Here is a 15,838-nt window from a genome sequence, read left to right as displayed (position 1 = left end):
CAGCATTTGGCACCAATGCGTCCATGTGCCTGAGATAAGGCACATGATTGCATGCAGTCATGCCAGAAACTATACTGTTAATTCGAGCCTCCCCCAAAAAATTCAGTAAGTAAAAACAGGAATTCTGTTTCCAAAGAGTTCAATTTTCTGTGAAAGAAACAAAGGCCTAACATAAATGGCATTGCTATTTCAGTAGGAAATTACTCTACCTAAACTACAATACAAACAACTGTTGCCAATGAAACTCACTGTTTCATAGTCTGTGATCTGACAAAGGACCAATCTCAAGAAAAATTTGCTTAAAACATCAGACTCTCTTGAAAAATGAAGGAAATCCAAAAAACACTCCATAAGACTTAACAACCTAGATGGACATGGGTTTTCTTAACATCTGAAATTGCTATTAAACAATAAAAAAGAAACCACACCTTTACAGTGTTAGCAGCCTCAGCACTGAAACGTTGCGCTGGTGCAGGAGCACCTGCAGCAATACAGCCTGAGAACCGAACAGCAGCCAGACGCCCAGCCCTGGTGGAGTGGACCGAAGTGTGGGATTTCAGCCATGTCCCTGCGCATGATACTCACTTTCCCATCACACAGCCCAAACGAGATGTTCTACGAGATGCGCACTGAAATGCAAAATGCCATATTGAGTTTCTCCCACAAGACTTTAAAAATGGGGATATATACAGCAAAATTCTGGCATTCACCCTGCAGGGGTAATGCTCAGGGGTAGGAAATCAAAGAATGGTGGAAATCTTATAAGTTGGGGGTGGGGGAAGATTGAAGGGAAGAAGGGCCCTGCTGCCTGATTTTAAGAAGAGCAGTGCTGTTCCTGTAGAATTACTATTTTCCTCCCCTTCTCGGCCCCAAACCCTCTTCTTTCTTATCATTAACAAGTTGAAAAAAGTAGCTGACGAAAACTGTGGCCTTTTGCCAGTTCTTCCCTCTCTTCCACCTCTTGAAAATCAACCTAGAAATACAGAGGAATGAAAACGAGCAGGGCTTTCAAAATCAGAACTGGAAACTCCGGAGATGGAGGCCCCCTATCACAAACTTCCCAAATCCCTCTGCACTTCTGCCTCTGTACCATGACCTGGAAAATGGAGTGAATAACATAGAGCTAACTTTCCGCAAAGGGATTATTCGGCCTGCCTCACGAGTCTTCTCGGAGTGACCGGGAAATTAAAACATGACAACACCTCACTTCACGGAGAAGTGCTAAGCGTTACTAAAAAGCAGGGAAATACATGGCTGATGTAGATGAGATATAAACACAGGCAACCAAATCTGGCAGGGACTGTCGAGCGTCTACGCATCACAGTGGCGAAGGTGTCATTAGTAGGTACAGGCCCCCGAGCTCCTGCCCGGGCACCTGCGGCGCCGGCGGGCACGCTCACGTTGCGGAGCCACGTGCGGCGCAGCCCGGCGCCCCCCCCCGCGCGCCCGGCTCGGCGGCTCCGGCGGCGGGGCGGGACGGGGCGGGACGCGCTGCGAGCCCGGCGGCAGCGCTCGGCTGCGGCCGCTTCCCCGCGCTCCCCGCCGCACCGGCCGTGGGCCCCGAGGTGGCAGCCGCGACCTCCCGCATGTAAGTGAGCTCCGTCCGGGAGCCCCCGGGGGGAGGCCGCCCCGGGCCCTCACCGCGGGCGTCTGGGGGTTTGCAGGGGAGCGCCGCGGCGCCGTCGGGGGGCAGCCGGGCGGGCGGCGGCGGCGGCCGCGCTCCCTTCGCAGGGGCCCGGGGGCGGCTCCCGGGACCGGTGTCCGCGGGCCGGCAGCCGCGGCGAAGCGGGCAGCCCGCGGCCGCTGCCGCGGTGCAGATCCCCTCCGTCTTGTGCGGGCCCCCCACTGCCGCACACACCACCCTCATGGGTACGGTCCGCGTTTGGGAAGGCGAGAGGTCGGGCAGGAGACCGCCGCGTCCTGTTGGCTTCCTCGAGGGCGATACAGCGCTGGGCACAGGCCGTCTCGGAGGCGGCTCTCGCTCCGCTCCCCTCCTCTCTGCGCGCGGGGAGCCGGGCGCCCTGCAGCCCATCGCGGCAGGTTGATGTCGATGCTTTGCTGATGTGCTGCTGTTTTGCGGCTCAATACCAAAATCTCCATAGCGAGCGCGTTCCTGCGAGCCTGCTCTCAGAGGAGTGACCGCAGTTAGCGACAAGCTCGCGGTCGCCTCCGCTCACCTTGCGCAGGGCCCGGGGGTTCCTGGCTGGCCGGGAGGTGAGGGAAAGAGGTGCTGGGGTTTACGCTGAACCCGGCTCCCCGCACGGGGAGAGAACAGGTCCCTACCAGCGCGAGAGAGCAGCACTGAATGCAGCGCGGTGGGGCTTGCAGAGCAGTTCAGCTGTGCCTTCAAGCAGCCAAGCCTTATCTATTGTTTGAAGTTATGACAAATAAATCCCATTCTTGCACACACACCCTTCCCTTTCACCTCAGTACAAAGGGGATGTGTATTAGGGACAGATGGTGGCACTTGACTATGCTGCCAGGGTAGCAAACACCAGAGAAGAAAGAGGAGGGATGAAACAACTTAAAGCCAAAGACAAGGACTGTGGCTTCCCCTGCACCCTGAAGGGAAGCAGAGGCCTTTTCAGCTATTCTTCTAAAACAGAATTAGGTAAGGGTACCTGAGCACCTGTCACAGACAAGCAGTGTGTCTGAAAATAAGATTTATAGCTAGCAACTTTAATTCAGTATCACGATTACTGGGAAACAGTCCTTCACTGAAAAAATGAAAATGAAAAATCCACAGCATTAATTCCTTCAAGCATTCTCATCCTTTTCTTTTTGAAACCATACATATATATGACGTTCAAAAATGTGACATAGCATTCCTCTGATACTCGTAAAGTTTGATGCAAAAAGCAAAAACTGGACTGTTCAGGAAGTTTATATCTCTTTTCGACTCATTCAAGCAGGCAGAAAACTGGTGAGAAAATAAAAGTCGCCATTGCTAGTGCAAAGTGCTATCTTTCAACTTTCTGTCCTGCACCTTGACTTTAATACGGATCCATGTATGGGTAGGTCTAAAGTTGAATGGGGCTGACAGCTTGTACTTAGATGTCGGAAAAAAACATGGGTTAAGAAAGAAAGGAAATGAATGTTTTTGCATTTAACAAGCATTTCAGTCTAATTTTAGAGGTGTTTAATACACTCACACAACCTGGACTAACCTTTGAGAATAGTGATGGTGTAGCTTTAGAGCCAAGAGCTGGAAAGAATGGTTTTTTTTGTTTTTTCTTTTTTTTTCCCAAGTTCTGCTGCAGTAAACTGGCACTAACTGCTGTAGGACCAGGATTTCACCCTAGATGTGATCATGAATAATGGTAACAGCAACAGTCACTATATACACATGCTGTAAGTTTAGAAGAGTTATAAGCATTTGTGATTCATGATATAATTAGGAGCATTAGGAAGAAACTTTCCATAGGGAAAGGTTATTCTATATTTATCCTCTCTGCAGGCATTTTATCTGCCTTTGAAACACCTGGAATTAGACAGTCTTAAAGACAAGGCACTGCATTAGTAGTCTGTGCTGGAATAGTTATTCCCATGTTCCTGTAATCATTAGCAGAGCAAGATAGATTCTTTCTAGTTCATTCATACATGCTATTACAATGCAGTATTACTAAAGGCCAAAAATGTTTGATAAATACCTTCTTTCTTGCTAGCCCTGATTCACTTGTATCAAGCAGCCAACTCTACTACATATGAGGAGAGTTTCTAATGTAGAAGAGTATTTCCTTCAAAGCACTGCATATTCATCCCTAAAACTGATAGATTACCTTTGAATTAATGTAGTTGTAAACTGCTGGAGATTTGGCATGGGCTGCAAAAGCAGTAGAGCTGCCATGTGATTGTTACTGGCTACAACAACAACCACGACAGCCGAGTACCCTGACAGCTAAGGGCAAGGTTGTGCACAACTGTAGGAAAAGCTTGTCTTTGCTTTCTGGGATGCCGGATGCCACCTAGAGGATTATCCTCACTCTTGTACACTACAGCTGCTTTTCCTCAAAACAGTGCTCTGCCACCCTTGCTAGGTGCTGCGCCACAGTGCAGAGCGAGGAGCCCCGGTGATGAGCCCCGGATGGTTGCCAGGGCTGTTTTGCTCCCAGCCCAGAGGTCTATTCTGTCTTGTCTCTGTACAGTGGTGCACAGTGCTTGGGAGCCATCAACCTTCAGCAAACCGCACCCGCCACTTGGAAATCTACATATGTGCCGTAAGGGCAACCAAGAGCTGGCAGCCTCTGCTTTAATTTCCTCTGCCTCTGGGCCATGCATTTGTGGGCCACTGTTTCAGAGCCACTAAGGGCAAGGAATATGATTTAAACAGATGCAGGAGCCTGTCAGCCTCTTTGGTCTCCTGCTGTTCAGGTGTGTTTCCAACCTCAGCACTGACACTTGGCTTCCACCAGATATGCCCAGAACCAAATAAGTGCCAGCAGTGCCCCATTGCTGGCAAGCTCTTGATAAAGAGCCCCAAAGTGACATTTCCAGAGCAGGCACTTGGGTGTGATTGTGATGGGATGCTCAGACTTCACTTAACTTTTTGCAGGGATACAACCCTGAGATCTATATTGAGCTTTTCCAGAAATTAGAGGCCTGAGGCAGTAATTAGTGAGTGAGCATATTTGGTACTTTTATGCCCTTCTGGCCTATAAAATCTGTAAATTGCCTGGTTTCTCTTGCCATGTCTCTACCTTACCTGCCAGCAGAGGATGCAAACCCTGTCTCTTCTGTCCTCAGGCTGGCCTAATAAAAGGGAAGCTCACCTACTGGTAATTGAATGAGGTGTGCCCTTATAGGAAGCAAGACAAGGGTTTTTTTGTCTGTGATTGAGACCATTTTTTGGAATGAAAACGGCAGTCAAGAATCAAGTAATAAATCTGATCATCTTTAATTTCTAACTTGACCAACACTGCAAAAGAAGTTTTAAGAATAGTCAGGAAGAGATACCACATCCACTTTAAAATTAAACATTTGTCTTTTACATTTTTCTGATTGCCCTCACCTTTCTTTGCCCTGAAAGTTCTTCTTTTCAGTCCCTTCCCCTTGTTTAAGGTGATGCTCATGCCTGTTTTCCCAAGTACCACCTCTGTGCTTTCTGTCTTTTGCTGTGCTTTATATTACTACAACTTTTAGGCGTCTGAGTCCTGTTCCAAGCCTGCCTACTGTAGACAATGTAAACAAAGCACAACAAAGAAAATAACAGTCCCTACCTCAAGGAACGTTGTCCACTTCCGTGTGTATCTCTAAGCCCTTAGGACAAACCCTTATTTAGTACACAGTGAAATAAGGATACCCGGAAGAGGTGAGGGCATTTCACCCTTCTGCATTACTAAAGCTGCTGCCCACAGACACATCCTATAGAAGTCAATGAGCATTCTCAGTCTGGACTGGGATAAGGTTTTTTTCAAAGATGAGCCAAGATTTACTATAGTGTGATTGATATTATCTAGGTTTACTCCCCGTAAAGAGAATGAGGTGCCCATAAAACTGAGCTTGCAAAGGGTGGCTGATGGTCTTTCTGTCCCTGGCAGGGAAGCATTGCTGTGTACCCTTGCTGGAGAGCGGCAGAGGGGCGAAAAGATGGAACGGAGGTGGGGGAAGACGACCCAGGCCCGGAGGAACCTCTTTGGCCCTGTAGACCACGAGCAGCTGCAGCAGGACTTCCAACACATGCTGCGCAGCAGCATCGAGGGAGCCCAGCAGAAGTGGAACTTCGATTTCCTCCGGGACGCACCGGCCGAGGGGCTTCTGCAGTGGGAAGAGCTCGAGGGCCACCAGGTGCCCGCCTTCTACCACAGCTGCATTGTAGGGGACAGTCGGAGACCCCTGCAGCACTTGAACTGGGCCCTGGGCAGGGAGGACAAGATTCACCACTTTGCCCAGGTGACACTGACTGAGAAACCCAAAACTTCAAAGAAAACAGGGGGCAAGAGGAGCCCAGAAGGGAAAAAAAGAAGACAGACATCTCTGACAGGTGTGTGATACCTTTGTATTGCTCAAGTGGTCCAACCTGGTCCCAGCAGCTTCTTAGAAATTCCTTGATAGGCCCATAAACCAGTCTTCTTTTAAGAAAAAGGATCTTTTTCTTAAGAGAAGCATCTCAGAGAGAAAGAATGCAGACTCTTAATTGAGGGACTATTGATTTGTGTTTTTTCAAAGGTGCTGTGCCACAACCTCCCTCCAGCCCCTGGGGGTTTGTTTAGGACTTGTCAGCATCAGAACAAATAAGATAATGGCCACTTCTTGCCAAGAGGATGGTTAGGCTGGTTACAAGGGTTAGGCATTTAAAAAGCCATTCTAAGAAAAGCAGTGAGATAATTTCCCAAGCAAGAACCCAACAAGAAAACAGGGTTGCCCATCAGTTGGGAGTTTGTGGGGTTTTGTTTGCTTATAGTTTCCGGAGTGCAGTGAGGAGCATAGCTGGCTGAGCTAAGCCTTAGGAGGAAGACTAGAAACCAGAGAAAGCAGGCAGTTCTCCTCTAGCTTCAGCTTGGATATTATACTCAGTGAAGGCATCCAGGAATTTTAAGGGCAGATCAATCTTAAACTTGGCCAGGCAGCAGAAGGGGGCTGGGTTTTAAAATGCCTCTCACCAGGACTTGCTGCCAGATGCACAAAGGAATGGATTTCTTGTTTCAGCACCCATAAAGGAGTTCTAAGTTTTTAAAGGTCCTCAGCATCCTGCATGCTAAGCTCTTCTGAGAATCTGGCCCCTCATTTTCTCTTCCCAGTAGGATTTGAGCGTATTTGAAAAATCTGATCTCATAGATTAGATTTCTCTTATCCATACTGGGATTTTGGTTTATCCTGGGCTGGGGTTTTCAAGACATAGACAAAAGATTTTCTTTGGGGAGTTTGATGTGAGACACCAGCTCGAAATTGCCTAGAAGATAATTGAAGCTAAGGTTTCAGGAAACATTTTCTGAATAGTGATGTTGATCTCAGTAAGTCAGACAATAGAATAATTTGCTATTTGAGGGTATGAAACTTAATTGCTAGAGAGAGGTTCAGGAAGAGGTTGGAGATTAATGAAGACTGGAACATTGTACAGTGGAGTACAGAACAATGATATATAATGAGTGCACTTTTCTTTTCCAAAGCACTTTACAGCCATTAACTAATTAGCAGTATAATTTACAGGTAGGAGTACAGAAGTGTAATTCAGAGCACAATGTTGTGATGGTTTGAGGGAACTGCTGTTCAATTGTAAATCTCTCACTAGGTGTGTGGGAGTAAATTATGCAGATATTTCCAGGGGACATTTTTCTTCCGTTCTGTTTTCCCCAGGCAAGATGCATTTCAACAGGGGATGTGGAAACCAAAATACCATGCTGCACAGTTTAACACTTTCCCACATATGTTTTCATAAGAGAAAACTATTTAGTCTAACGGTACCCTTCTCCCCAAGGAATCTGGGTGTAATGAGATGGGCCAAGAAAATCATTTGCAGTCCTCTTTTTTGGTGACGCTTGGAGATCAGGGTTTCTCTCCTTCTCTCACAAACACACATAGACCCATGCAGCCTCCTTATTGCCAGCTGAACAATTCATTAAAATTTTCCTCTGGCTGCAGAAAGCTTGTCCCTCTGAACAAGACTCCAGTAATTCAGGCAAAACTGAAGGCAGGATGTTATGGGAAAGTGATAACTGCTGATGAGGTCTGACCTCACTTTTCAGCCCATTTGCCCAACTTCTGCCATTCCAGAATGAAAGGTTAGTTTAGGATCAGGCTCTCCGACTGGATTTGAACACAGTTATCTGCATTCGTCTTTGGTCAAGAGGAACACTGTAATGCTTTACATTAAGATCCAACAATGTGCATTTAATTTAGACTTTAAAGGACAGCTGTGGCCCATTAAATAAATATCAGCGTATTAAAAACCATCCATGGGGTTTTGTGGACATTGGCGCCTCCAGAGTGGAAGGAGCAGAGGTTTTCTTGCTGTATTTGACTTCTCAGACATGCAGAGAGATAACTGGTATGAAAGTACATTTTTCTTTCTGTCTCCCAAACCTTTTATGTGCAAATACTTCATTTTCATTCGTCTTTCTCAGTGTAGTTCCAGTGTGGTTCTGCTCTGCTGTCTGTCTGGAAGAGCCTCAAATTCAGAAAGTAGCTCAGCTACAGGCCTTTTTGTTTGGTTGGTTGGTTGATTAGGGTTTTTTTTTGTTTTTTTGAAAGCTGTGTTTCTCTAACCAGGGCTGGGGAACCCTACCAGCTTTTTGCTTCTCTTCTTCTTTTCCAAATCTGTTGGCTTGCCTCAGTCTGATACACTTAGACCTTGTAGTGTCACTCGGCTCTCCAGGAAGACGTCCGTAAGTCCTTGCCTCCTTTGCTTAATGTCAAAAGAGAGAAAATTGGCAACATTTCTATGTTTTCACTTGCTGGTCTTCCTTCTGAAGCATATAGTCATGAAACTCCATTTTTGCAAGAGAAGTGGGAGAAAACAAGGGGGAAATGAGAGTAGGTATTTAGGTAGGTATATTTAAGCAGTACAGATCTTTTCCTCATAGGTCCCTGTGCCCAGGGTTTCCTTCTGGAGTGGCTGCAAGAAATGTCCCACTCACTACTTTACTTATGCCAACTGATAGGCTCTTTAGAGACCCTCAGACGTACCAGCCTGTTTTCAAGGACCCTGTCTAGAGTCTTAGGTGGAGGCTAAACCATCTGAATATGGCTCTCGGGATCTACATCCGCCTGGCTTTTAAGTGCCTCCATTAATCCTGAAATGGGGCTCAGCTATGAAGTATGCAAGTGTCTAAGCAGTTTGGCTCTGGCTAAAATTCTTCACTAGCTGAAATGGGAATAATGACTATCTAAGACTTTTATGAATTTCTTCCATTAAGCATAATCCACAATGCATTTCTTTGCCCAAAATGAAATGGAGGTTAGCTTTGTAGAAGCCTTTGTACTAGAAGAAACAGCAGATGCAAGGATTACATTTTGTCACGTAGGCTTTTTATTCTTACTGCTGTCCTTCTCCTCTGCGGCCCCACTGAGAGCCTGCAGTGGGTTATAATAATAGCAGGACTTGCTTTTCTACTGAGTTAGCAGCGCATGCTCTTGCCTGGGAGAACACACTCTCCTTGGGATCAAGTCTCGCTCCAGAAGCTCAGCTTACTCAAGGTTAGCTCCAGTACCGCTACGCTCCGTTGCACTGTGCCATGTAGACATATCCTTAAGGAAGCTGGCTGCAGGAATCACTTTGCACAAACTTGGCTGTGAAAGGCTGTAGAGTTCCAGTTACCCTGCCAGTAATATTCTGTGCTGAAATTCATACAAGACTTTATGCTGCTAGAACTCAATATACGTTGCCAATTTGATTATATAGGAAGCTTAAGTTTAAACATTATGAAGCTTGGATCCTCAACTGGTTTAAGTTGGAATAGCTTCGTTAGTATGAATACAAACAATTTACACCAGGTAAATACCATCAACTCTAAAGGTAAATAAGCATTTAGCTTCCGTTTCAGCTAGTTTTGCTCTGTTTGCCTGAAAAAAAATGGTATTTTTTGTGCTGTGAGGACAGGGAAAGAACTCCTAGGTGTTTGCTATAATTATGGTTCTGTTGTTGAGATGGATTTAAGTTTGCACTTAAAGCAAAGATTTAGCCATGTGTATATATGAAAAAGTTCTCCTCTTGAGCCACAGTACTTACTGTCTGGGTGGAGAATTAGTTATAATTCAGTGATATAGCAAGGTTTCATGCAGTCATCCCAGAATCCGCATTTGACCTAATAAGTAGAAATAAAATGCCACATAAATGCAGTTCTTCTGATGTTATTTTACAGTGAGTATGTTTTATTATTTTTAAGGAGGAGAAACAACTGTTTCTGACAGGAAAGCACTGCAGCAGTGGCTCTAAAAGTTGGAGTAAAATGTCACATTGCTCAGCTTGCATAAGAGGGTCCAAAGTCTTTTGATCTGAACTGGATAAAAGCCAGCACATTTCCTTTGTTTTGCTTGGTATTACATAGCTTTCTATGGAACATACTAAAGGTATTAGTTTTGTTCCTTCATGAGCCTTAGAGAAGTCCAAATGACTTCTCTGACACAAAACCAGCAAGATTTGAGGGATTTCTTTAAAGCAGTTTATTGGTGTTACAGTTCTAATTCTCTGTGTTTTTTTGTTGTTCTGCAGATTACTACTCAGCAAAGAAGCGAGTCAAAACGAATACACAAGCTGATGCAAAGAAGTCAACTTCTTGAATGTGAACACAGGATTGTTCTGCACCGGGGAGGTTAGGGACATCTGCCAAGTTGCCTCGACGCTCAGAAACTGTGCGCAAGCTGTGGACACTTAGGGGCATCACACAGAAAGATACTCATGGCAGCAGCAATGAAAAGTCTTCTGGCACACAGAAACTTTCATTGGAATGGGGTCAGGTCAAATCAACTGGAATCACTTTGATGAGAAATGACTGGCCTTAAAAACTGCTGGTAAGCAAACTGGGGCACTACAGCAATCAGCTAAGGCTAGCAGTTTAACATGCATTAAAAATAATTCTACATGAGAAAGTGGTAAACAGTTATAGCTGTATATGTGTAATAATGTGCTTGGACATGTCACTGTACAGGTGGAGCCTTTCATTGTTCTGTCTTTACACAGCCTCTGTCTTGGTTTTAGCAGTGATGCTTAAAATTTTCACCATCTCAGTTTTACAGGTCTGACATACAAAAAGGTTCCTGACTCTTCTATGATGTTTTTCAGGTATAGAATATACTCCTGTTTTGTGCTTGCAACTATTTGGGGCATAAACAACAGAATTTAGATGCCAAATGTACATATATTGCTGGGGTGAAAATGGAGAAAACTGATATTTTTCTTGGGAAGTTTCCATTTGTATCAGCAGCTATTTTAGCCCTGTATGTCTGCCCTCCTGGATCCACTCAAGAATTAGATAATCTTAAATGTTATGAGTAGAAATTTGCAGACATATTTTTGTATCTTTCAAGTCATTCCTGTTATCAGCTGGACCAAATTCACCCTTCATTTTTGGTTGTGCTCTTCCATCTATGTCTATGAGTTTGCATAGTGAAAATGAAGACAAAATGGGCTGTGCATTTGTCCACAGTGTTTTAAATTGCCTGCTGCCTACCAGAACATGCTAAGAATGAGGGAGACAATTAGTTACCATATTGTGCTTCTATTCATACTGGTAATATTTCTATAAAAAGATAAAGGGCATTAATAACACTGAAATTTCTGTTCCTCTGGGTGTTGCATGGACTGCTTTTTCTAGGGCATTTGGTAACATATCCTTTTCCACCACCTCCTTTTTATTTCCCTTCTTCATTACCCTGACTAGTTCGGATAATTGAGGTTTTACAGCACATAATAATCAGTGGGTAAAACAGAAAATGAAACCTATAAAATATACTCTCTAAATTATACTGCTGCATATGGCCTGAAGATGCAGGTTTAATGAACACATTTGGAAAGACCTCTGCAAATGTGAGCATTTTAGAACTTCTACTTTTTATCTCAAATCTACACAAGCTAAGGCTTCTCATGGGTAGTAAAAATTAATGCGCGTGCACACACGCACACGTGTCAGCTGTACGCATGAGATGTGGTTTAAGGAAGCAATACACCCAGCATTACATGCAACATCAGGATAGTTTAGTGTCTCCCCCCCCCCCCCCCCATATAAGAGCTAGAGCGTTTAGACATAAATAATAGTTGGTTTCCCCCAAATGGCAGACTGCAGTGATTTCAGCTGTTTCTCTGTATGCTGAGGTAAGGGTGCTCAGCAAGTCGTAGAATCGGGGCCTGTTTCCAGCTGCATGCAAAAGAGACCCACAAGATGTGATTTTCTCTTTTGAATTTTTGATTTAGTAAGGATCTGTGGAAACAAAACTTGCTGCGGCTGTAGCAAAGGGAGTTTTACCTAAATGAAGCAGGACAAGGGCCTGCCTAGCTGGCAAGTGCTGCTAGCAGTGCATTCAATGCAGTTGTGGGCCAGGCCCTACTCTTACAAGTTTTTTAGCAAGTTGAGATGTAGCATAAAGGTGTGGGGCTTTTTGTATGTTTGGTTGTTTTTATTTTTAACTTTGCTTGTCACTAGAACAGACCAATATATTCTTTTTAACTGTGCAATTTTCTGTAGTTCAGAAAAATATCACAACTGTTCCTCCATGTGTCTGTGATTTTAAATCAGACCAGGGACACTGTGCATCTTTGTTTTGTAGCAATGTTTTGCAGCGTTACTTTCTGACTGGGTTGACATGAGCTGTGCATAAAAGCCCACAAGCCTGCCCGCAATCCACAAGGTCACTGTGAAGCTGCTGAGTCCCTTTTTTTTTTCTTCCCAAGGGGAAAAGGGATGCTTCTTTTCATTAGGAGAAATAATGACTATTGTTGCACTGCTATCCCAGTGAAACAAGAAAGCTATTTTGGAACCAATGTGAAAAAAATCCTAAGTGCTTATGTGTATGTTTAAAAGGACGTATTTGCTTTAAATGCTTTGTGATCGGGATACTGTCCTGGGAATTCATAAAACCATCGTTTAAATTATTCACAAATTAAACACCACAGTTTTCTGTTCCCAGTGCAGATACCAGCTCAGGAGTGGAATTTCAATATATTCAGACTGAAAGGTCCAGACCACAGTTTAGAATTAGGCCTGTCCATGTTTAGCTCTGCTTGCGACTGTTAGTTCAGTGCTATGGTAGAAAAAGAATTGTCTGCTGATTAGACAGGGTGGTGTCTTTGTTTGCTGACTACACATTTGTTAATGTTTTTTGGAATAACATAATATTGGAAATGGAGATACACAGTAATACAAAAGAATAATGGGGGGGGGATAATGTTTTCATGCCAGTGTTTGCAATTGGAAAATTCTTATACTTGTACCGCAGGGCCCAATCCTCCTCTGGCATACATCATTGTAGCTCCACAAACCTGTGGTGGAGCTACCTGGGTTTACAGCAGAGGAGAATTGCAACTGAGGTGTTTTGCACTAGTTTTTTTTTGTTACTTTACAGAATAAAGTGACAAGCAGCTATGTAAAGCCATTGCCTCCCTTCTACACACACAGATTTTCAAAGGTAAAGAAAAATGGTTTCTGTAATATGAGCACTACAGATGTGGATGTGATAGCCAAAAATGATAGCAAACCTCTGATTAGTGTTTGGGCTCCATCATCAACAGGGTAGATAAAGTATATCAGTCTTCTATCTCATTACAATTCCATCAGGCATGGAATATTTTATTATTTTGTTCATCCTGTAAATTGCACTTTCTTGTTAAACACAGGAGATATGTCTCCACACAAGGAGATATGTCAGTATGTAGCAAAGCTATAATAATAATATTGTTTATTATTACGTGGGTCTAAAACATTCCCATTCTTTAAGTGCATAGAGGAGGCAGCAGACTTGCTGGAAAAAGCAGTACACCGAAGCTCTGGTCTGCTTTGCTCCATTGGCAGAAACAGCATGTTGGGCATACCAAGCCTCGTTCTGTAGCAAAGGGCTTGTTTGCTGTCCACCAAGTCAGATTGTCCACATGGGTGCATGGCCATCCACCAAACCCCAAAGCAGCTTTCTCATAATGAGGAACAAGGGAGGGTATTCAGAAACTGAAAGAAATTGGGGCATTAAAGAAATGGTAGCAGCACTGTTCACAGGCCTTACGCAGCTGTCTTTACATGTAGTGGTTACGCAGCAGAAGGGAAACCACATCAGGAATCCACAAAATATTGTAACCTCAGTACGCTGATAAGTAGATACAACTACGTCTACCTGAGCCCTCCTCCTTCCCCTTATCTGAATATAAACTGCATACATGACTCAGGGCCATATATTACTCAACAGCCACAGCCTAGCTTCCACTGGTACCATAGTGTGACCAACATATACATTAGGGAAGTATGCAGTTCAGAATTTTACCATCCAAATGTGTCCCATGTGCAAATGGGACAGAGCAGGTTGCAGGACAGCTGTTGCACTTGCATTATGTTTTGTACAAACATGGAAATCATCTCTCAGGTATGGATCATTTCATTAAATTCCTTTCAGCAGCACCTGGAGAAGGTTGTTCCACTTGGGCAAGAGAGCCATGAAAAGAGAGGTTCTACATGCTTTTAGTTATTTTCAGGATTATACAAATACAGTTTTCTTCTACTTAAAGCAACTCCTCTGCAAACTATCGTAAGTACCCTTCTTTAGGACGGAATCGGTTTCCTGGAAAATCTGTCAGCTTGCCACAGTAGATGCTTTATAATTCCACCATCATCTTTTGGGTCTTTGTTAATAGGCATTGGGGGTGGGCCTTAAAATCATAGAAATGTTTGGCTGGAAGTGACCCTATGATACTGTCTAGTCCACCCCCCTGCCCTAGGACAGGATCAGGACTTATTTATTCCAAAGCTTGTGAACTACTGTGAGAAATGATTTGCTCAGTTCATGTGGCAAATTCAGCCAAGGTCAACAAAGTTCCTCCTGAGGTTCAGAAGGTTTATCTTATACAAGGTGCTTTCTTTCAGGTATTAGTTTTGCTTTGCTCGTAATGTTGTGATGCCATAGATTCAGTTAAACTCTGTGTGAACAAATTGGTGTGCTGAACCATTTGGTTGTCAACTGTGGATATTTGCCATATCATCAATAAAAGCTGGTGCATATATATGTTTTAATAGCAAAAGAAGTTTCATTGTCGTCTTCTTATGCAGGTCCCTTTTGTGTTGTTTCTGCACTGCTCTGCCCTGGTCTCCCGACACTGCCCCCCACCCCCCCATGCCATTCCACCTTTGACGATTCATCACTTCCACATGCAGAATATTGGCACAGCCTGTGGGGTAGGGTAAGCTACCCCAGCTCGCCTCAGCTGACCTACAGCCCAGAAAATGCATTTCTGCAGTGGATATTTTCACATTTTCCCACAGAGGTGTCACAAACCACATATGAGAAACCCCTTTTTTCCTCCTTCATTTTCTGAGATTTTTTTTGCTTAGGAAACGCTGCCTCTTTTACCTTCAGCAATCTGTTCCCTTGGCAAGAAACATGACTATCAGGTGTTTAAAATTAAAGTTGTTAAAATCAAATTTGCAAAAGCAGGAAGGTTTGCCCCAGTGTCCTGGACATAGTCCAACTTAAGTAATTATGTCTCACCTAACTAAATCCTTCTTGCCGTTTCACAGCATTCTTGCTGTCCCACTGAAATCTGGTATGGAGAGTTGCTGTGACAGGACACGTTGAACATCTGCCATGTTTTTGCCCAGAAGTGGCCGCACTTCAATAGCAGATGAAGTGATTTATGATATATGGCATGCGTACACACAGATTTTTATTGCAATGACTTTTACTGAACTGTAAGAGTTATTTAGGAGCAGCCCTTCTGAAAAAATAAGCTCAGTAACTAAATATGGATTTGAAAGCCTAATTCTACGCCCCTCTTTCAGGCAATCTTTTCCAAGCCCATCCTTTCTTTTACAAGGAGGTACTAAGAAGTGTCAGATTCATGTGATCAGCTGTGTTTATGGGATAATAACCTTAATTCTGCCCATTAATCCCCTCCAGAAACACAACTCACGTTCCAAAGCTCTGAGCAACTTCAGCAATCAGTGGGTAAGAACAACACACATGCACCTGCTAAATAAATATTTTCCTCATCTTTGTACAAACGTGAAATTTCTTCCTTGAAATTATGTTGGCAAGAGACCAAAGACATCAGTTCACCCTGGATCACTGACAGGCCAAGATAACCTCACTATTAGAAAGGGCTACTCTATACAAGCGTTTTTCAGCACTGGCTGGGGACCTCTAGTGGTCTGGAAAACACCAAAAAATGATCCCTGTAACAATTTTAAGCATTTTTTAAATTAAAAAAACA

The 15,838-nt window shown here is 44.0% G+C and overlaps 1 protein-coding gene across 1 annotated transcript; it reads left to right on the top strand.

Annotated features, from left to right (window-relative positions):
* Nucleotides 1-1,443: 1,443 nt before the first annotated feature.
* LOC112991556 (cyclin-dependent kinase inhibitor 1-like) lies at nt 1,444-14,653 on the top strand. Its single transcript, XM_064517297.1, has 3 exons — nt 1,444-1,588; nt 5,538-5,980; nt 10,148-14,653. Coding segments are annotated over exons 1-3 (513 nt in total). The 5' UTR covers nt 1,444-1,586; the 3' UTR covers nt 10,216-14,653.
* Nucleotides 14,654-15,838: the final 1,185 nt, after the last annotated feature.

The sequence above is a fragment of the Dromaius novaehollandiae genome, chromosome 1, assembly GCF_036370855.1.
Source record: "Dromaius novaehollandiae isolate bDroNov1 chromosome 1, bDroNov1.hap1, whole genome shotgun sequence".
Classification (NCBI taxonomy): domain Eukaryota; kingdom Metazoa; phylum Chordata; class Aves; order Casuariiformes; family Dromaiidae; genus Dromaius; species Dromaius novaehollandiae.
Note: the sequence above shows the minus strand (reverse complement) of the source record. Positions and strands in the feature narration are given on the sequence as shown.

Coding starts and splice junctions, on each gene's coding strand:
- LOC112991556 (XM_064517297.1), top strand. Junction 5,981..10,147: donor AAGACAGACATCTCTGACAG/GTGTGTGATACC, acceptor GTTGTTCTGCAG/ATTACTACTCAGCAAAGAAG.